The sequence below is a fragment of the Callorhinchus milii genome, unplaced genomic scaffold (genome assembly GCF_018977255.1).
Source record: "Callorhinchus milii isolate IMCB2004 unplaced genomic scaffold, IMCB_Cmil_1.0 Scaffold1, whole genome shotgun sequence".
Classification (NCBI taxonomy): Eukaryota; Metazoa; Chordata; class Chondrichthyes; order Chimaeriformes; family Callorhinchidae; genus Callorhinchus; species Callorhinchus milii.
Genome location: NW_024704742.1, coordinates 113804663 through 113827540, shown reverse-complemented (window position 1 = coordinate 113827540; position 22878 = coordinate 113804663). Strand labels below are relative to the sequence as shown.

Here is a 22878-nt window from a genome sequence, read left to right as displayed (position 1 = left end):
CCCCTCTCCCCTCCTCATTCGCCCCCCCCTCATTCGCCCACCCCCCCCGACTCCCCCGCCCTTCATTCCCCTTCCCTAACTCCCCGTTATGATGAACATTTATAAAACACTGGTTAGGCCTCAGCTAGAGTACTGTGTTCAGTTTTTCTCACTCCACCCCTCTCTCCACTCCCCCCCTCTCCCCCCCGTCTCCGTCTCCCCCTGTCTCCGTCTCCCCCCGTCTCTGTCTCCTCTCTCCCCCCTCTCTCTCCCCCCCTTTCTCTTCCTACCCTTTCGCTCTCCCCTCCCTCTCCCCCCTCTCTTTCTCTTCCCCCCATCTCTCTCCCAAGCATGTGGGTGGGAGGGGGGGGCGTGGAGGGAGAGATAACAGTCAAAGAATAACGATTGGAAGGAGGAATAGTGGATGATTCCCCCCACCCCCCCATTAAAGTGCTCCCACTACTGTTGTAGCCCTAAATTGGGACTTTGAGTTTATAATCTCAGAACACCTCAGAGTATTTCACAGGATTTTACTGTGAAGTAAAGTGACTGTATTTGTAGGCAAATGTGGCACCTAATTTGTGCACAACAATATCCCCCAAAGAACCATGGTTTGAATGACCAATTTTATTTAGGTGTTTCTTTTTCTTCATATATACAGTGTTTTGACAGTTTGTTTGGGAATAAAATTACTAATGATGCAGATAAATATAAGCTTGATAAGTATTGAAATTATATCAATTTTTCACAAATTGGACAATTGCATAATTAGATCAGATTTCTGTGCAATTCATCATGCATATGTTGGAATTTTTAACTGGGTTTAAGTAATGTCCTTATTGGTTTTGTGGCCTAAAGTTCCAAATCCATTGGTATAATTTTTTTGTTCAATAATAATGCATTTTGCATGGATTTGGTGCCAATTTGGTAAAAAAATAGAATTAGTCACTACTTCTTGCCATTTTTGAAAGATTTTACTGTTACTGGAGCTATACAGTAAATCAAAATTAAATTTGCTTTAATGTATAATACATTGTGATTATGGCTTAATTTTTATGTTTTCGGACATTTATTTTTTAACAAAAGGCCAAAAGGTTGGTTTAAAAAGTCATAAAGCAAAGAGCCAGAAGCAAAACAGCCTTTGCGGGGAACATGATTTTTGCCAATATACATTCCCCCTCCAATTTTCTTCAGCTAATTTTCTGGAAGATCTAGAATTTAATTTGCAGAATGAGGAATCGACTAGCACAGTAAATTCTGCTTTACGAGTACACTGTTTTCAAACCCATTATGGATATTTTAAATATGAGAATATAAAAATAATGAATAAATGTACTTCCCATGACAAATTGCAAAAATCTTGGTTTACTTTTGATTAAAACAAATTAAATTGTTCAACAAAATAAATGCTTTGAACAAAATTCCATTGGGAGAGCAAAGAGTAGTATGAAATACTATGTCAGAACCTGTTATAATGCGATTGTGCTGTGAACCCTGACATTTTCTTATCTAAATATAAAAAATATGGACATCTCGCTATCTGGATCTGTCATCACATTTCAGATAATGATTGAAAATTTGTTGTTGTGTTTGAAAACTGTTTTGTCAAGCGTGTTGTGTGCTGGTTGGCTTTCTGGTGTATGTAATTTGTTACGGGATCAGTGTTGTCAATCTGTGGAAGCACTGACATGCGGCCACTCATGATTGCTCCGCACTATAAGGTAGGTTGAAATTTTATGGACCACAGTAACTGTCTTACAACAGAGTCCTACTGTATTGTTGTTTTAGCACAATCTTTACAATTGATATAAAAGAATTGCATGGTGAATAACATACAGGGAATTTGTGTTTTTTTTGATTGGTAGTTTTATGGTCTGCAGAATGTAACCTGAACTAAATTTTATTTTGAATATTATGCCCTCATTTCTATCCATAAAACACCTGGTGGTAGATCTGGGTGAGTCTATGTGTATTTGAAAAGCATGTGCATGTGATATTGAGATGTAAGGAAACATTGATTGATTGTTGAAGGACCAAACATTTACAGTCTCCAACAAATCTGCAGTTTCTAGGGGTATAATGTTTGGAAAACAGAAACAATGTGTTTTAGTGTTTTATACTCTATAGTACAATAGTAGCTTCAAAAGCAATTAGTAAGAAGTATTCAGTGAGACAACAGAAATCTATTTTGTATTGGTCAGTTATTAAATTAATAGTGTTTGAAGGAAGCATGCTTACAGAACATATTCAATTGTATTTATGGATATATTTGTGGAAGCCGTATTGAACTGTCACTCTTAAGGAAAACTACTTTAGTTTTTGTAGTTTTTAAAGTGCTTCTGCAAGACAAGAACATTACTTTCAAATGAGAAATGTGATGCTTTTATAAGTAGGTATGTGAAAGTATACCCTTTTACATTTGTACAAATGAGTGTGAAATTAATTTTGGGTTTGGTTATGTTCTGATAGGATAGGAGAATTTGTGAGGGTTTCTGTTGTCTGAGCCCCACTGTAGTAGACTCGCTTAAATCATGACACATTTACTTGCTTCCAAAGAAAAGGAAAGGGATACAGCCAAATCAGATGTTTTTGGTAGTAAAGGAAAATGTGAATGAGGTTGGTTTGTCTGAACAGTTTGGAGTTATTTTCACAAGAGACAGACCAATGACTGTGACATAAAAGGGTTGTTTGTTTTTATCTCTACAAAGAGAGCTTGGAGGCCACCCATTTTTACACGGTAACTGGACAGGAAGAAAGTGTCCAAACCTCTGTAAAGGCAGTCATCTGTGACTAAATTGCACAGGAAGTGTCTTTCAAATTTTGCGAAAAAGAACACAAAAATCGAAGTAACTCAGGTGATTTAGGGTTAGGAATGCATTTTATGTTCTCTCGAGGGTTGGCTAGTTAGCAGCATAAAGCCAATGAATGATTCCAAATGGTGAAGGAGAAACATGGAACGTGTTCCACACATTAATAAAGCTAAGTAGAACAACATGCAAGAACAATCCAGACCTTTATAAGTAGTTATACGTACCTGTAATAATCAATTATAACTGGAACCATCTGTAAAGTTTATTACAGATGATCACGCAGCACTTGAAACGCACTTTGTTTAGTTTTCCGGAGAGGTAAACAGCTGCTGCTTAAGCTCTGCACCTTCAACTGGTGGAACCATCTCTCGATGGGAACGGATGTGTGTCCGAGCTGCGGATCAGAAGATGTAAGCAGTGCGCTCAATTATTTCATGCTGACTGAGCTTTGTTGCCCACCAAGAAGTTTGCAGGTAGTTCCTGGTACCTGACATTCACTTAGAAAGGGTTCAAACCTACACTTGTTGGATGTCAAATAACAACCAGTGACTATCTTTCTTGGGTGGTGGGAGGGTGGGGGGAGCTGAACTGTCTCCAAGCATTGGCAAAGCAATGTTAGAATAGAACCCAGCCGAGGTGGCGGTCTCGGTAGTCCGGTTCCTGAGCCAGGCAGGTTTGCAGTATTCCAGGGCACTGCTGATGACAGCACAGCCAGCCTGGTTCATCAGCAGGACATGGAAGATCAGACCAGTCACTGGAGGCAGGATCTCTTCCCACTCGGCTTCTCTTAACCCTGCAAGCCAAAGCCCTAATGGGCAGGATGGGAAGCAGCGGGAAAGCTTGCCAGACAGCACTGTCAGTGGCAAAATATGCGGTCTTAGACTCACACACTCTGGGGTCCTTAAGCCTTGGCTCTTTTAACTTGCGCCGAATACTTTCTGGAATTAGGTAAGCAGGATACTTGCCTCCAGGGAGAGAGTGCACGTTCCATTCCAACAAATATGTATGGAATTTCCATGTGTACATGGAATGCATGGAATTCTCTGTTTCGTTTGGATACTCAATGATGATGCATTTCCATATGTGTCAGACATTTGGCTGATCAAACAAAAATTACAAATGATGACAGCTATTTAAACACCTAGTACTATAGTCAGTGGCGTGCACAGAGCTTGTTGTACAGAACCCTGATAACATTTCAGTTGTAATGTCCCACCTTGGTGACCTCCTCTGGAGACAAGGAGTCCACTTCCACATGTAGGCAAATGACACCAAACTCAATGAGTTCTAACTTTCTAAAGCTTAATGTAAACAAGGTATACTATGATTTGCCAGTGATGGCATTTCTGTTGTAGACGGTAATGAAAAAGTAGTGACATCTGGATCTGAAAATTGAAAAAGCTACCAATTGTGACCTTCCTGTTTGTAAGTCTGCTACCTGTTGTTCAATTGTTTACTAGTAGTAAAATTGTTTACTAGCAGTAAAATTTACTGTATAATTAAAAGGTGTGCTGAAATCACCCTCTACTCTAGTTCATTCTTTTCCAGGGCCTCAAGATTGAGATAATCTTTACTTCTGCAATCACATGTATCAAAAACAATTAGCTTGGCATCACTTGAACTAAATACTTAATTTAATTTGCATTCCCTGTTTTTAATGTGATGCCTTGCACTAACTATAGTGCTACCATCTCAAAAAATTAAGAATAAAAGATAATGACTGAAAAATAAGTGTACTTTGCAGAAACTAGATACTGTACACAAAATTATGAATATTACAATTACTAAATATTACAATTATACAGTAATGCACATTTATTTTATCACATTCAAGGATCTATAATATGTATTGACTGGGAAAAATAGTGTCTAGGAATTTGATTAAGGCAATTCATGCAAATTGTAAAGAAATACTTCAGTGTAGGCTTACAGCATAGTTTTGCAGTCAAACTGGCCTACAGGAAGCATTTTCAGTTTTAGGTCTGCAAAAATCATTATATAAACAGGATGAAAAGCATCACAGGGTTCTGATGTGGGAGGGCTGGACACTGAGATGAGAACAGATGCAAATAAAATTTTATGATCAGAGCATCCTGCCCTCCCAGTGGTTTTTACACATTGCATCTGTCAGAATCCAGTACTGAACCTTTTGGGCAAGGATCTTCCTGATGATGGCACTTACATGCTGTGCATGATACTTGATGGAGGATCTTAAAAATATGATTTTTTTATTTTTGGATGTTCCAAATAACCTTCTAATACTGACAAAGCTGTCTTCAATGTCAAAGCAATTCTGCCCATATTGTAATGTTGGTAGAGTTTGTTTCAAGTGCTCTTTAATAGCACTCTCACCAACTGGTTTAATTGTAGAATCAAAGTGATCCCAATCTCTCAGAAAATACTTGACACACTACCTGAATTATGTGTTGTTCACCTGCTTTAGAAACAAGTGTCGATTTCATGAATTGCTGCTTGAACAGGTGGTTCTGTACTAACATCATGGGAACATTCCCACCCTATGACTGTGTATGCACGCTGCTGTTTGTCTGGTAATTACTGTACAATACCAAACAATTATAATTTGGTTATCCTTGCCACTTTTCCTTCATATGTATTTTATGTAGTTTTTTGTATTCCAAAAGAATTTTTATCTGCAACTCTACATGTTCTTTTGATGTTTACAATAATTATATCTATATTTTCATAGTTTATAATACTGTAACAATTAAAGATACTTGTAGGATGTGTCTGTTTATGATACAAGCATGTGATGCAGACCTTGTGAAGGTCAAAACTCATTTCCCATATGGCTACCGTTGCACGATGTGGAACTTAAGAATTGTGGAAGGAGTGGACTTGATGAGCGAAATGTATTTTTCTAATTTTTTGCTTTCATATGCTGTAAGAAAGTTTTTCCCTTTAATCTGAAACATCTTAGTTGTGTTTTTTTAAAAGCAATTTCTCAATAAAACAAGTTTATGTGATTGACTTAATCCACTTGTATTGGATGCCTCAAGTTTATTCCAAAAAAGTATTTAACAGCAATTACTTTACAATTCAAAAATAACAGTGGTTCAGTTTATAAATGTGAGGTTCATTTTTTAAAAAAATGTATTAAGCTTTCAAAGTTTAACCAGTTAGCACTTTTTAAGATTGCCTTTACAACACTATTTGAAGCCTTGAACTTGACTTTATTTGTACAGTATAGGAAGTATGAATTATTTTGCTTTTAGATAGTATATTTCTTTTAAACAAATTAATCTGCGTTCAAAAAATAAATGGACAGAGGTATGAATCAGGTGCGATACTATTTGAAATTTCAGAACTGCCTGGGTTAAACTTTGAATATGTTCAAAAATTAAAAGTGAACAAACCAGGTAGCATTGTGTTCCGATAATTTTCTGCGGTTGCCACATACAAATTGTACAACATAGACATAAGTTCTACTATTATATAATAGAATTACAATTGACAATTACAACACCTGACAGGGGTTTACATTTGTCTTAACCTTCTTTGACTCTTTATGCATCTTGAAATCAAAAGAGTTTAGAATTACTCCCTGAAAATGTTGATGTTGGATATCATGATGGGATCTATTTTGATGCCAAAGCATACCCATATATACAAAGAATACCTTTGAAAAGTTTACAAAAATCTCTACTTTTGCCTTAAACTTTAGCATAAAGTCTTAAAACTGAGTGTTAGACTGTTATGCAATCAGATTGGAGGGAAGAAATTGAACGACTAAATCACCCTTAACTCATTCTTTATAAGCGAGTCCCCATATGCAGTGGCTGGTTATAAACATACGATTTTGAATAATACAGTTGTGACTGATTAAATTGCAGCATGATAAAAAGCCATTCTCTATCAGTTGTAGTTTGTTTTATGCCAGTGACTCAATCTGACACTCTGCCAGACACCGTGAACTAATTGTACAATTACACTGAAGTCTATTAGGACATTATCATAGATATCGCTTCAGCAAAGTGACCTGATTACAGGATTTTTTGGAAGTACAATAAGGAAATGAAAGAGACTGATAAGGGCATGTCATAAGGGAATAGCAAGCATGCAGTTGTGGATCACAAATTAGTAATCCAATTAATGGATTTCAATGACATTATAAAGGACAAGAATAAAGTTTATGCAGATGGTCGCTTGAATTACTGCCAGAAAATTTTGATTCTGGAAACTCGTGCCATGATGATGTAACCACAAGATAATGGTTTGTAGTTCAGAGGTCATATAATTATTTTAGGTGATATTTAATTACAGAATAACCGGCTAACTTATGCATAATTATATGAATATGATTTAGAACTTCTTGACTTGAACAAATCCTATTGATGGAGCTAAAAGGATAATTATTGGATGATTAGAAGAACTGAAATACTACTTAGAAACACAAAGCAACACAAGAAAATATTGAGTGCTCGGGAAAGTACTTAATAATGAAAGTTAGAGTAGCAATGAGAACAATGTAGGATACTGAAGGCAAATCTGAAATTGTACTTGTCAGCTTATTGGTCAGTAGGACCAGTGCTCTGGTCAGGCTGCTCTTGAAGTACTACATACAGTTTGTTCCTCTGTGGATAAAAGGACTATTCAGACCCTAGAGCCAGTGCAAAGGACAGTAATGAAGATGACACCTGAGTTAAATGGATGAGTTATGAGGAACGACTGAATAAGCTAAGGCTCTCCAGGCTCGTAAAGAGATGTTTCAGATGGCACCACGTAGAGGTGTACCTAAGATGTTAAATGGGATTGAGAAAGAAAACCAACAACACTGCTATTAGATATTGTAAGGCGAAAAGGCAAGAGAGCTTAGGTTTTGAGGTTATGAATGGCAATTTGAGGACAGACATTAAGTTGTATTTCTTTCAACAGAGGGTAATCAGCAGGCACGGTCACTCTTTTAAGCAACATATTGATGCTTTAAGGGAAGATGGTAGAAATAGTGGTATTCATTAAAATGTTAAATCCACATTTAACAACAACTCGCATTTTTAAAGAACAGGGCACATACATGATGGGCCTAATGGCTCCCTTTTGTGCTGTAAATTTCAATGGTTTTATGATTCTATAATGTCTATTGCTATACAGTTCTGTATTAGGTGTTTATTATCAGCAATAGTGGTGCATTTAAATGATATTTACACCATACCAACGTGTTCACTCCCTCTGCTTGGCGGGCACTGGCCTGTTCCATATCTCCCACCTAATACTTTCCGGGATTAGGTAAGAAGGATGCGTCCCCCCAGAGACAGAATGTGCATTCCATTTCAACAATTTATCTCTGGAATTTCCACGTGTAGGGAGGATGCATGGAATTCTCAGGTTTCTGCATGTGTCAAACACCCATCTGACCAAAGAAAATAAAGCCAAGTAAAGAGATTTATTAGGTGTACCCACAAAGGTTGTATTCTGGATACATTTCAGGTACTCTCCATTCTGCATCAGCATCTCTGAGCAAATGCATTTGTTCTTGTTCTTCAAGAACTGACAACATCTCTGTTTGGTTTGGAAACTCTTAAGCATGCTAATGGGTTTTCGCATGTGTCGTAAACCCAGCTGACCAAATACAAAAAATGGTGTATCTGGAAAATTACAGTATCTATTGAATCAATGCCCTGAACTACACTACATCTAATATGTTTAGATTTAATGTGCTGCTGGCTGATTTAACAACTTGTTGATTTCAGCTGCTCAGAAATCATTGGCCTCACCCAATGTAAAATGTTCGGTACATACAGGGGAAATGAGCATTTTTGTTCACAGTTATGAGCTATGTTGATGATAGTGGATGGGAGGGGAGGAGTATTTTTATAGCTATATTGCCTTTAAACTCAAATTATTATGTTTTTTTAAAATTCGAGAAGGCATTGATAAAATATTCCCAAAATTTGAGATGAAGAGATTCAGGAATGTGTATTACTTCCTGTGGGACATACAATAAGGCTGTAAAAAAAAATTATAGAGACCCCAGAAAGATGGATTACTGGTAAATTTAAACCTCCATTGATCTTACAAACAGATGTTGTGTACCTACGGTTTGGTACCTTCGGTATGCAATGTCATTCATTTTCATTGTTGTAAATTCCTATCAGCAGTAAAATAAGTGCTGTGAAGGTCAAACACAATGTACTTTGTGGTTGACCACCTAATAAACTTGGTTGTTTTTATGAAGATTTCTATTTTTGTGACAGAGAGAGAGACAGAGAGTTGCAGAGAGAGAAAGAGAGAGACACAAAACAAAGAGAGGGACACAGGGCAGTAGAGGTAGAGAGAGAGAGAGAGACACGGACACACGCAGAAACATGAAGAGAAATTGAGGGAAAGAGAGAGATGGACACACACAACACACACACCAAACAAACATGCACAACATGTACACATACGCACACACACACACACACACAACAGAACAAGATGGAGAAGCAGAGACCTCAATACATCCCCTGACTCCCCCAAGTCTCTATGCATCAACCTCTCACACCTCAAACATCCCCTGACTCCCCCAAGTCTCTATCGATTTCCCTCACACGTCAATCTATCCTGACTCCCAAAGTCTCTATCTGTCTCCTCTCACACTTCAATGCATCCCGATTCCCCAAGTCTCTATCCAACTTTGTCTCACACCTGAATCCATACCGACTCCCTAAGTCTCTGTAAATCTATCCACTGTGGAGTCTTGTAGCTCAGTGGTTAGAGCACCCGCCTCGCAAGTGAGAGACCCGGGTTTGATTCCTGTCAGGATAAAATGTTGGGCAAGTTTCCTTATTTTAACTTGTTTTATTGTTTTGATGACTTGTTTTATTCCAAGTCATTTGCAACTGTTGCACCTAGATTCTAGGAAATTGAATAGTTTTTTTAAAAAGAAAAGATGTCCAGATAGGTTGAAACAAATCCTAGTCGGTATTGTTTTTTTTGGATCCACTGTTTATCCTTTGAAGAGTTATGATGCTATGTTGAATATTGACAACTGATAAAAATAAGAATATTGACAATCTATAAAAATCAACCATTTGATCCTGGTTGGATTGAGTTCATTTCGACATTTTCACTTAGTTTCCTTAACCCACACACCTTAATAATAATCCCTCCAAAAAAAAAACAATAATAAATTGGTAATTTTCAATCCACGACTGTTTGTGGGACACTGCTGTGCGCAATTAGCTGCCGCGTTTTGCCCACAAATATAGTCAATTCACTTTACAGTCTATTCTGTGAAACGCTTTGAGACGTCGAGAAGACGTGAAAAGCGCTATATTAAAGGCAAGGATTATTATTTATTATTATTCCACAAGTCTCTGATTACCCAGCAGTAAGTAGGGATTCGGTCGTTAGTCGATTGGTGGATCACTTTCTGGGCATAATAATCCCTTCAAAAAATAATAATAATAAATTGGTCACTCAATCCATGACTGTTTGTGGGACACTGCTGTGCGCAATTGGCTGCTGAGTTTCGCCCACAAAATAGGCAGTCAATTCACTTTACAGTATATTGTGTGAAGTGCTTTGAGATGGCTCGAAGACATGATAAGGCGCTATATCAAATGCAAGAATTATTATTGTTCCTGTCTTCCTGTCTTACAGTAACAATGTATCTAAACAAAAGAAATGATCAGTGTACTTGGCTCTGAATTGCTTATTACTGTTCAGGGGGAAAGCAACTTGGATAGGTAGGGAGGAACGAGGGCATGAAGGGATTTGAAAATGAGTGAGAGTATCTCAAAATCGATCCATTCAAATCCTCTGATATACTTGCAACAAATGATGATTTTAGTGTTTTATTGTCTTGTATGTCCCTGTGCATAAATATCCTACTATTGTTGGTGCAACAAATAGTCTCTACACTTTTTGTGTATCAACGGTTCTGCATAAAGGAATTTTGTGCAGTTTGGTGAAAACATAAGGGTTGGCATAATTAGTATTTTTTAAGGGGATTGGTGTTGTTGGATATCTGATGTGCAGGTGGCCAAGTTATGACAGATTATGGAGTGGTTGGTGGCCAGAGTTGGAGACCTTCATTGGCAACAACCTTGGGTTCACTTTGACACACATTTCCTCATGCTTTCCCAGCTGCAGGAATAGCTTGTGAAGTTTCTCCACAATTGCTGCTTTAGGGAATATATATTTTTGCTGCAGGAAAAAAGAGTTGGGCAAGCCTAGTACTTTGCTGCAAGGACTGCTGTTTGGTATCAGACCGAAGGGCATGGCAAATCCTGCCATTTGAACTATGACATAATCAATGATTTATGCAGGTTTAGCATTATTTCTGTGCTTTAATACTGAATGCTTATATTTATAAATACTGTTATCCCAAGGTGTCAACCCTCCAACGCTCTTGATTCCAACCCCCAGGTCAGTGCAAACTCTTAAATATCCAGTGCTTTGGGAACATTCCTGTCTATGTGAAAAGTGCTATATAAATATAATTTGCTGCTGTTATTCTCTGACTTCCTTGGTAGCTGTGTCCTCTCATCCCTGGTAATATCCTAAATCTATGCTCTACTCTCTCCATCTCTGCAATATTCTTCCTATAGTAATGTTGATTTTCTTCACCTTTTTCTATTTGATTTTATCTGCGACCTTCCTGCCTATTCTGCATATGTGAATGTTGATATATTTGTACCAGGTGAAAATGCTAAAATGTATATTTCATGCATAACTGATTTAATGTTATGCATCTGACAAACATATTGGGTTGACTGTATTCATGAATACCAGTCTATCCAGTAATACATTTGGGACTTTGTTTCCTATGATAAATTACAGATTACTCAAATGATGGATTATAATTCTAACAGGGATATTTTCGACAACTTGGAAGTGCTTAAGATGGTCTTGGCCTGACATTTTTGGCATGATTTTTCTTCCTTCTCTGTGGGATTTCTCCTCAAAATGGCATCACTAAATAAGTTTTTTTAAAAAAAACTAGGATGCCAACTATAGGAAAATATCTGACAACTAAAAATTAAGCCATTAAAACAAAACTGATTATAACTGTAGTTACCATGTAGGACATCACTTTTTCAGATATTGATGCTCTGATGTCTAATATTAACCTAGATCTTCGAAGTATGGTATTGAGTCCAATTAAAAACATTTGATTCTATTTGACACTAGCTTTGTTGAGAAGTTTATGATTTACTTTGAGTAGAGTAAAGGCAATTTGTCTAGAAAGAGTTTGTCCAACACACTGTCAGGACTGATGAATGAAGAATAGGCACTTGGACACGATACTGGAGCGTACTGTAGGTGCCTGTGGAACTGTACCCTTTAATTAAATATTGAAAAGCTGTATAAATTAAATATAAAAAAGGGGTAATTTTGAAAAACTGTAACCGGTTGTTAGATTGCTTTCTGGGGGTAACCCTAACCCTTAATCCCTCCCCTCTCAAAAAAATTGGGCAGTTAATTCTTGACTGTTTGTGGGACACTGCTATGCATAATTGGCTGCTGTGTTTGTCCACAAAATACACAGTCAATCCACATTACAATATATTCTGTGAAGCACTTTGAGACATCTCAATGCCTTGATGAGTGCTATATGAAATGCAAGGGTTATTATTATCATTATTATTACCCTAGCAAGAATTAGAACTGGAAAACATAAAACAGTGAAAACTAGATTATATTGGAAGAAGCAGACACTTATTGAATGGAAAAAATAAAGCTTGCAATAAGTGAGATGGCAGAGCATGACTACTGTTTCACAGTTTTTCTTTGAAATCATGAAAAGAAGCAAATCTAACGATGATAAATGTTTCCTCTGGGCATTATATAGATTGTAGCAGTGAAATAAAAAGGAGGCAAAGAAGCACAATAGATAACAATTGACATCAATAGATCCTGAAAATACACCTGTTTATTGATTAAATAGTGCCTTGGGACGTCCTCCCGACTTGAAAGGCGCTATACAAATGTAATTTGTTGTTATTGATTTACAGTCCTTTTGATTACTACAAGAAAAAACATTAAAATCAAAAGTATTAATTCTTTCAGTAATTTGCAGATACAGATTATTTTTAGAATGAGTGACCCTTCGTGACCCATTGATTAGTTATAGAAATCAAAAATCTGTCTTGGATACATAATTTGCAGATGAATTGGGAACTTGAGGATAGAGAAGTCAAATATTGTTTAGTACACATAATTAACTTGGTTCAAGAATGAAAATTTTAAATATGAATCAGCAAACCAATCTAGATTAGAAACAGACTGTTTTTAGATGTTTTAATCAAGAGTTCTTGACCAGCACCAAGAAATGAATTTATTAAATTAACCATGTCTTGAGGGCTTTTTATATTTGTTTTAGTTTTCATTAGAAAGAAAGGCTTGATTGACGAAATTTGAGAATCAAAGTGAAAGTAATTGAGAATATTCATAATATTTAATACAGTCCTACAACCCAAAATGTTTGTTTGAATAAACCTTCTAAGAATCCTATTTTGTTTGTATAATGAAACACATAGAAAAAGACCAAAGAATATTACAGCGCATTTATCCTTAAGGATTACTTTTTAGAAATCTGCCATTGAACGTACTGTACTATATTTTGTCATGAGCCATACTGCGTTATTGTCAATCTCATCCATGCTTCTAGAAATTCACATGCAGAAAGCTATTCTCATACATTTCTCACGTTCCTCCATTCATAATGTAAATACACCTTTAACTCAAGACTTTTTTGTAAACTATTTGTAAATTATCAGAAAATAGAGTCCAATTTCTGCATAGGTTATAAATAGAATTTCCATGTATTTTTCTATAAAGCATCCATCCAGTGAATTATTCTCATATCCATTCAAAAATGGTTTCTTTATTGTGGTGTATATAGTAGTATGATCTTTTTGTAGCTAATTTCCAAAGGGCAACTTTGAAAACTGTCCAAGGAGAGCAAATAATTGCTCAAATTTTCACTATAACACAAATGTACCCTTTTTACTCATTATTGGTGATATTGGTGAGGTACTGATAGATTACTTTATTCATAGTTTATGTACTTAGAACACACACCATTGTAATTTGGACAGTTCTAAGCCATTAAAAGAAGCAAATTATATACTAGAAATGCAAGCAAAGTTGGTTTAAACATATAATAATAAGAATCCTTGCATTTGATATAGCGCCTTATCACACCATTGAGACATCTCAAAGCTTTAACATCCACCCAAGCAGATAGGAACAAGAACTTGTTTTATCATCTCATCTGAAGGACATATCTTCAACACTGCAGCACACCACAAACACTGCTTACTACTGGAGTGTCAGCCTATACTACATGAGTTCAAAAGCCCGACTAATAATCCTTGTATTTGATATAGCAGCTTATCACGTCTTTGAGACGTCTCAAAGCACTTCACAGAATATATTGTAAAGTGAATTGACTATTTTGTTTAACGGAATATACTATAGCAAGGAATATACTGTAAAGTGAATTGTGGATTTTTTGGGCGAAACACAGCAGCCAATTGTACAGACACCAGTGTCCCACAAACAGTTGTGAATTGAGTGACCAAATTATCATTATTTTTTAGAGCTTTTTAAAGTTTTCTTGCCCCCAGAAAACAATCGGCCAATCGACTTCACAACTGGGTTCCTACTTATTGCTTCATAAACCTTGTTGAGTTGAATGTAAATACCCATTATTCTCCATAATTGTTGGATGATGAGGTCATAAATAACAACTACTTCCATTTCCAGCGCCTTGAGTCGTCTTCCTGTTGTGAAAGGTGCTATACAAATGTAAGTTCATATTGTTGTATTTATATAGCGTCTTTCGTGTATTCACGTAGGGTAATATGGGGAGTGGATGGATTCATGGGTGAGGACTTTGAAATCAATCCACTGGGAGATAGGCAGCCAGCAGAGACTGGTGAGTACTGGGGTGATGGTTGTGCAGAGTTTGGTGCAGGTGAGGAGTGGGTGGCAGAGATTTGGATGAGTTGCAGCTTGTGAATGGTGGAGCTAAGGAGACCAGTGAGAAAAAGTCTAAGCGGAATGTGCCAAAAGTGTGAATGAGTGAATAAACAGTGGCATTGAACAAGTTGGGAAGCAAAACAATTTGGAAGATGACTAATAAATAATTACTGTTTCCATATCAAATACAAGGATTATTATTATTGTTATTCAGGTTGTGATAGGGACAGGAAAGCTTCTGGCCAATGGACTGAATGGAGAAAGAGGTATTTTTATTTCTTTAAAATGCTATCATTTTGAACATTAGTGCACTGAAATTCTCATTACCATCTTGGGCGATACATAGTTATAATGGGAGACATATCATTAGTGACCAACATCACCCAAGATACTACGTAACATTGATTGAAATTTCAGCCAAATATGCTGTGCTAATTCTGTGGTTTGACGGCAGAAGTGTGGGGTATTGGGAATTCAGGGTAAGTTGAAGTGGAGCCCTGCTGAATCGATTCAACGTGTGTGATTTGGATTGACTGATGGCAATTATGAAAAAATGATAATTTAGAGTAATCTGCTTTCCTACCTGATGGAGCTTATGTGGGATAGAAATATAAGGGTAGACCATTGTATTTTTAAATTCCGTGAGTATACATGTATTCTTTTCCCCCTTTTAACACATTTATCACTAGCACTTGACACCATCTAGGAGGAGATGCAATTATGCAGCAACGCTGAAGCCAATTTTCTGTGGTCCTTGTTGGAAGAAATCAGTTCCCTCAGTGTTTTCCTACTGAATGTGATTGAGAACTGAATTTTGTGTCTATGTATGTGCGTGGGGAATCATATTTGTGGTGCAACAACATTAAGATTTATCTTTTATTGAGCATTGAATAAGAGATATACTTACTCATAGTGTGAGAAGGTAGAATGCATGTCGTATCTTGTTCCTTTTCTTCCCAAAAATATCCATTTTCACATTAATGTGTTAGTATTTAACCAAACTGTAAATCATTAACAAATTTGAGTGAGATTCACTACAACCTTAAATTGTAAGCTCTGGTTGGAAATTAATGATGTAGTATATATTCAAGTAGACAACTTCATATTTTGTCAAAATTCACTGTTGTTAATTTTCTTAATATTATCTGTTAGCCTGCATTTTGTTAAATGTATAATTAGTGTTGCTCTCTGAAGGATGGACGATGAACTGATTTTATGATTTTTTAAAAATTCCTTCTCAAATAGTTTTGAAAAGTTATCTCATATTGATTGATTCTAGCTATTTCCTTTTTGTTCCAGTGATTTGGTAAAACAAAGATAGAAAACAAATTTCTTCTTTCTTAGGTTAACACATTTGTATACATACTCACAATAATGTTGATTAAATCAAAACAGAACTAATTTCGTCCTGCATGAAGCCTTACAGTGGATCCTTTTTCAGAGACCACTGACATAGCCTTCTTTATCTTCCTTCTTTTATTTGCCTTCCATGAATGGGACAGTCAATCTTTTCCCATCGCTATAAAGCCTAATGCCAAGGCACTTTAATTGATTGCAGTTAGAAGATAACCAGCATTTTGTTCCCTGGGGCACATGAGGTCACATTGTATATCAGCACCTCACCATGTGAGATCTGAGACTAGTCTGCAGGTGGTAGCAATCTAGCCACAACCCACGCTTGTAAATCACTAGCTTTATTCAGAACCCTAAACAGCTGAGAATTAAGCTGTTTATCTCCAAGCACTTTGTTTGTTTCATTAGGTTTAGTGTTATGATCTTTATTAGTTACAATCAACCCAGTAATCCAGCCATAGTGCTTCTTTCTGTCTTTTCAGTCCCTTTGTAGGTATTGTTGCCTTTCACTGATGGGACAGTTCTTTAACTCCACTATTATGTATTTTAATCATTTTGTAATGCAATGAATCTCACAGATAGTTTTGTGTGTCTTCCAAGTTTTGGGGTATTCTAATAAAATGAAATCTCAGAAAATATAAAAATCTCACTGGTTCGCAGTCTGTCCTTGTAAAGCGCTTTGAGTTGTTTTCTCTACATGAAAGGCACTATTATAACTGTAAATTGTTGTTGGGTTGCATGAAAGTTTGTGTTTAACTTTGATTTTCTAAAATAAATAGAAGTCAAAAAAAAATACCAGTTTCACAATAAAATTCACTCTAAAACGGAAAGTGAGGCACTTAGCATGTGGCAAATTTTTGGAGTCATGCTGGTTTACTGCGCATAATAATAACATTAAAATAGATTTTCATATTGGTCAGGTTTGACTCTTGCATGTTTTGGCTTTAATGAGATGCCCTGCACTGTCAGTTGGCACATTGATTTGGCTAACTGCCATCTTGGTCAGTAAGTATAGTACAATTGACAAAGGTGCAATTCATACACTTGAAGTACCCATTACGGATCATGTAGTGCCAGCCTCAACACAATACCTGGCGTGAAAGAGAGTATATGAGCACATCGTCTGGCATATTAAAGATGTACTGAAATTCTTTCTAAGATTATTACATAAAATTCATAAACAAAAATAGTAAATTTAAAAGGTCTATTCATGCAGGATGTTGGTGCGGAATGAGGGAATTTGGTTTGGTTTCAGACAGCTTCTCAGGGTAGCATCAAGGCACTAACCAACAGAAGCAGGGAATTGAGCCAATATCTCCTAACAGCTGGTTACAAAAGGCCTTGAAACACATCACCTGCCCTCCTTCATGTCTGGCAAATTGTCTGTTCTCTTGGGGTGGAATGTAAAGAGAGAAAATAATCAAGATGTTCGTGGGAAAATGAGTTGGGGGTTTGTACAAAGAGTGAGAAATTTAAATTATCTTAAACTTAAGAAATGGTGTCCATTTTTATGCAGGTAACCCAGTGCAAAAAATGTAAATGTATGTAAGATTCAACATAATAATAATAATAATAATCCTTACACTATATACTGTAAAGTTACCTCAGGGCTAAGTAATACTGTATTTTTATTGCTTTTGAAGCAATGGAAAGATTTGTTTCATTCTAGTCTTAGATCTGTTTTAAATCTGGAATGAGGACCTTGAATAATGTAGGGAAGGGGAACGTAAAATAATACAAATTTTATATATTTGGACACAGAAGCCACCTGCGTGTTTTAAATTTGAAATACAAATTTGTTCGCCCACAAAATACAGAGTGATTCCACTTTACAGTAGAACATTAAAAGGCAAAGTTTCGCCCCAAAACTTTGGAACTCCCTCCCTCAAACCCGTCACCCCCCCCTCCTTCCCCATCTTCAGGTCATGCCTGAAGACTTTCTTTTTCGACTGCTCCTAAGGTCACCTTCCCCTTCCCCTTGGCTCGGCCTTGGGCTCCACCATTGTTAAGCTTTCTGAGACGCCGCCTGGCGTGGGAGGATGCTATATAAGTGTAAGTTGTTGTTATAGTATATCTTGCGAAATGCTTTAAGACACACTGCAGTTAATCATAACATTGAATTTTGCTGCTCATTGCATGGCCATGCACTTCAGGAAACTCCATTGTTTTGCATGTGCTTCGTGAGACCAAGGGAGTTGACACTTATAATAATCCTTGCATTTGGTATTACACCTTTTACATCAGGAGGATGTCTGATAGACGATTTGCTGTTTGTCATGCAGTGAAGGCTTGTTCACTGACATCAAGAACTATAGTTTGCATTGTTTGCATTGTTTTCTCACTTATGTTTTTTCTTTGTCCAATCACAATTGAAATAGCTGTGCATCAATAAATGTGTCCTGTTGTGGATGCATTCGTACCTGTATGCCACTGAAGAAAATTGCCTTTTAATGTTGCTCAACCAGCTATGTATTCAGTGTCATGTACATGCTTATAGAAGGTGCTGATATCGTCATAGAAATGGCGGTAGTTCTGAACACTACAATGAGAATCGAAACTATTTCAAAATTAATTATATTAATCATATGTACTAGTAATTTGCATTTGAGATAGCACCTTTCCTGTGAATCCTTTATCCACATCTTTGTCATTACTTTGTCACCTCCAGACTTGACCTTTCCAGTACCATGCTCTCTGGTTCTCCAGCTGAATCCTTCATCCAGAACTCCCCACTCTATTTCTTCTCCCACACTTGGCTCCACACAAAAAATCTCTTTAGCTTTGGTTACACTCTTGTCCCCCCTACCCTCCCAGGTTTGGCTCCCACGCAGTTTTTGTAAAGCGCCTTGAGGCATTCTTCCTATTTGGAAAGGAGCCACGTGAGTGTAAATTGTTCTAGTTGAATGAGGACATATAAGCAATTACATTTTTGGCCCTTTTCTCTTTGTGTGATTGTTTTGTACCTCTTTGTTTAAGTTTAATAATTACCCACATGATGAGACAATTGAGTCTTGTATAGATGTGTTCTGTACCAGTTGTGGGAGGGGAAGGAAGTAAAGTTATCCTTTTATTGTGACAACTGTAGAAGTGATTATTAGGAGTCAGTGAAGGTAATGTAATTCTCTCAAGATAGTTTCTGTGGTGATTATTTGTTGAAGTGTGCATAAAAGAGCAAAAAACGGGAGGGAATTATTTTGCTTTTTTGTCATCTTGCCTTTTCTTGTTCTCGTCATCAAACACCTTACAATGGTTTCTAAGATGAGAATTTGTAATGTAGACTTGAAATCGCCATCCAGTGCACCACTTAGGGAATGCCGTATTGTTGGAGATGCTCCACTTCGAATGAGATGTTAGACTGAGGGTTCCACCTTCCTTTTCTGACAGGTGTTCAGGTGGACTTTTGAAGAGCGATGAATTTTCCAAGTATTTCCATCAACGTTTCTCCTTAACCCAGAAAAACGATTAATGGGCCATTAAGGTGAACTCAGGGAGGACAAAAATATCTTGTGTAGCAGAAGGGCAAGAGCTCGCTTGATATTGATTTTCAAAATGAATACAAACTGTGAATGTGGGGACCTCACGATTCTTCTGGCTTTTTAAGTTTAAGGAGAATATATCAGAAAAGTTACCTCAGGGATAACTGGCTTGTGGCAGCCAGGCATTCATAGCAGCGGTGCTTTTTGATTCTTTGATGTCAGCTCTTCTTGTCATTTTGAGGCAGACTTCACTAAACTTTACTGACAAATAAGGAATGTGAGTTTAGTGTTGACTGTCGTGGAACAGATTAATTTTACCTTATGTGTAATTGTATCTGTTGGGATTTTGGTGTTGCCATTTGGCTGTTTCTTTTACCTTTTACCCAAATAATCACAATTATGTCACTCTGTGAATCGTTGAGACATTTTATAAAAGTACCATATTAACTGCAAGTTTATTGTTTATCTGCCAGTGCTACATATTAACTTTTATACTTTAAGAACTCTGAGATGCTACCTGTGTGAAGGAAGTTATATAGATAGAAGCTGTTATTGTTACCTGGCATAAAACTGGCCTGAGGAGGGTGCTCATCTTTGAACTTGCCTTTGATTCTTTCCTTCTGGAGATATCTAACCTCAATTTGACTGATGTAACAGGACACTGCAGCAAAGTTCAGGATCTAGGATAAATTAAAAGATTGATCAGAAGTACTTTACAGTGATATAGGGAAAGGCAGTTAAATGGAATTGAAAAGATTGCTTTTTAAAGAACCAGCAACAACAACAAAACCAGCACATACTTGATGGGCCTAATGGCCTCTTTCCATGGTATAAATTTCTACGGTTGCATGTCTAATCAATCTATCGCACCCAACTAAGTTTTAAATACAAATGCAATATAAAAACAAGTTCATTTTAAAAAATAACTTGATAGGAATTACATTCAGTATAATATTCTAAAAAAAAATCTGGGCTTTCAGAACAGTAGGTCGATGCCGTGAATGTCCTGGAACACCAATATCACAGTGACACATGTCTGAATGTGTAATCTTTTGACAGAGAATGGATTTTTTGATGCTATCCTTTTTCATTCTGTTTTTCCTCTTTCAGAAATTTGAAAGGCAGAAGAGGAATGGAGAGCCATGTCTGCAGGATTTGGCCACTCTCTGTGCCAGACTTTGTGCATTATCTTCATATCAGTTGGGAGACAGACCTGGGAAAAGGTTTCACTGTGACCCTTTGGAATGGACAACATGCTTGGAGTGGTAAAGGTATATTTTCAATATTTGAATACTATATTCATTATTAAGTAGTGATTCTATTTATTTCTTGAAAAATAATTTGAGTTTAAAAATTGTTCAGTCAGATATTTATAATGTGTAAATCTAATTCTATTCTTATGTCACTATTTGCGTGGACATATTACTTCATGTGATCAGATTACTGAACTTTACTTACCTGCCCGTACCCTCCGTTCCTCCTGCTCCGGTCTGCTCCACATCCCCCACCCTAACCGCCCTACCATCGGTGGCCTGGCTCTCAGCCCCTAGGCTCTGGAACTCCATCCCCCAGTGCCTTCGCCGCCTCCTCCCTTTCCTTCTTCAAGGTAGGTCTCAAGACCTTTCTCTTCAACCGTGCCTTCAGCTCCCCTCTCGACTCTCTACCCCCTCCTCGCTCCCTCCCTTCCCTCCCCTCACCCTGACCATTTCCCCCCTGCTCGGGTCCCAACCCAACTGTCCAGCGCCTTGGGACATCCTCCCAACGTGAAAGGCGCTCTATAAATGAAATCTTGTTGTTGTAGTATTTCTGTTGCTCTCTTATCTCTGCTATCTCTGCTCTGTCCTCAATTCAATAATCAATGCTGATCTGACCAATTGCCTGTCAGACAAGTTGGATAAGTTCTAACTTTTTACAACTAAATGTCAACCAGACAGAGGCATCTTCTCACCTCAGATGCTGAAAGGATCGACTTTTCATAGATGCTCATTCCAACTCACGGAGCTGGTCAAAACCACTATGCCTTGTTTGATCCGTGACTTCAAACCCTACATCTGGGCTCACTCACTAAGCTTCATCCACACCTTCATTATGTCCAAGCTTAATTATTCAAACGTCTTCCTCACTGGACTCCCCAAATCTTTGCACAACCTGCAGACGATCCTGAACTCCGCAGCTCATGTCCTTCGCAGCAATAGGCTTCATGAGCCCATCAGCCTCATCCTTGCTTGGCTCCACCTGGCTATTCATCCCCCAGCAAATTAAATTTAAGAACTTTGTTCTAATTTTCAGATGCCTCCATAGTTTAGACCCATTCTACCTCTGCCATCTCCTGCAACCCAACTGCCCAGCAACTCCCTGTGATCAGTAAACACTGGCCTACTTCACATCCCCTGCCTGATCCACTCCATCATTGGTGAACAAGCTTTCAGTTATTCTGCCCCTTATCCCTTTCCCTGGAATTCCATCCTGAAACCCCTCCATCTTTTCCCTCTCAATCTTTAATTTAGGTTTAATACGTCAAATGGCTTCCTCCTAAGATGTAATTTCTATCATTCTATAACTTCTTGAGAAAATGGCCTTATATACAACAGCAGAGTGACCCTTACTTACTGAGGACAATAATGTGGAGGAGGCATTGCAAGACACCATCTTACAGGACAAATTATCAATTTTACACTGTATGTACTTTCAAGAATCTCTAGAATGCAATTAGAAACATGTTAAGCAGAGTGACAAGTAAATCAAAGTGTCTTATTACCATTTTGTTGTGGGAAGTGAATGGGATATTGATAGCATATGTCAACCACTTAATTGGTTGTGATAAGTTATATGTCTTGTTATCAAGAGTTTATTTTGTTGCAGAATTCTTAAGATCGATAAAGTTAATAGTAAAACCTCCTTAAAATATTTTGCCTGCCTTTTTTTTGTTTTTGCTGATAGTCTCAGAAACGCAAATGACTGTAGAAGCAAATGAAGCCGAAATGGAAAGAGAGAAATATTTGGCTGAACTACGACAAGCACTGACATCAGGTGAAGGAAGAACAAGAAACTACAGCTTTGATATCTCTAAACATGGTGATGCAGATGAAATGCTCAATTTCACTTATGAGAAGGTCTTACAAGATTTCTCTGTGAGTACTTTTCTTCTGTTTTGTACCCATCAATGCAATCATTCAGTTTAAGCATATGAAATGATATAGTAGCAATCATTTGCCAAAATAGAGTTTGGTGTTTACTTTTTTCCATGCACAAAATAAATTAGTTAAAAACATCAATTTTAAGTTGCTCTTTTGGTGGTGATATCCAGGCTTGCACAACCCTGAAGTTGA

At 37.2% G+C, this 22878-nt stretch overlaps 1 protein-coding gene across 2 annotated transcripts in view; it reads left to right on the top strand.

Moving 5' to 3' along the window:
- The window catches only part of xrcc4 (X-ray repair complementing defective repair in Chinese hamster cells 4), a 235000-nt gene that overhangs the window by 3777 nt on the left and 208345 nt on the right, over positions 1–22878 (top strand). For both annotated transcript variants that reach the window (XM_007899745.2, XM_007899748.2), the window contains exons 2-3: positions 20660–20820; positions 22490–22680. In XM_007899745.2, the coding sequence (XP_007897936.2) occupies positions 20682–20820; positions 22490–22680 (330 nt within the window). In that variant the 5' untranslated portion in view covers positions 20660–20681. The remainder of the gene's footprint in view (positions 1–20659; positions 20821–22489; positions 22681–22878) is intronic.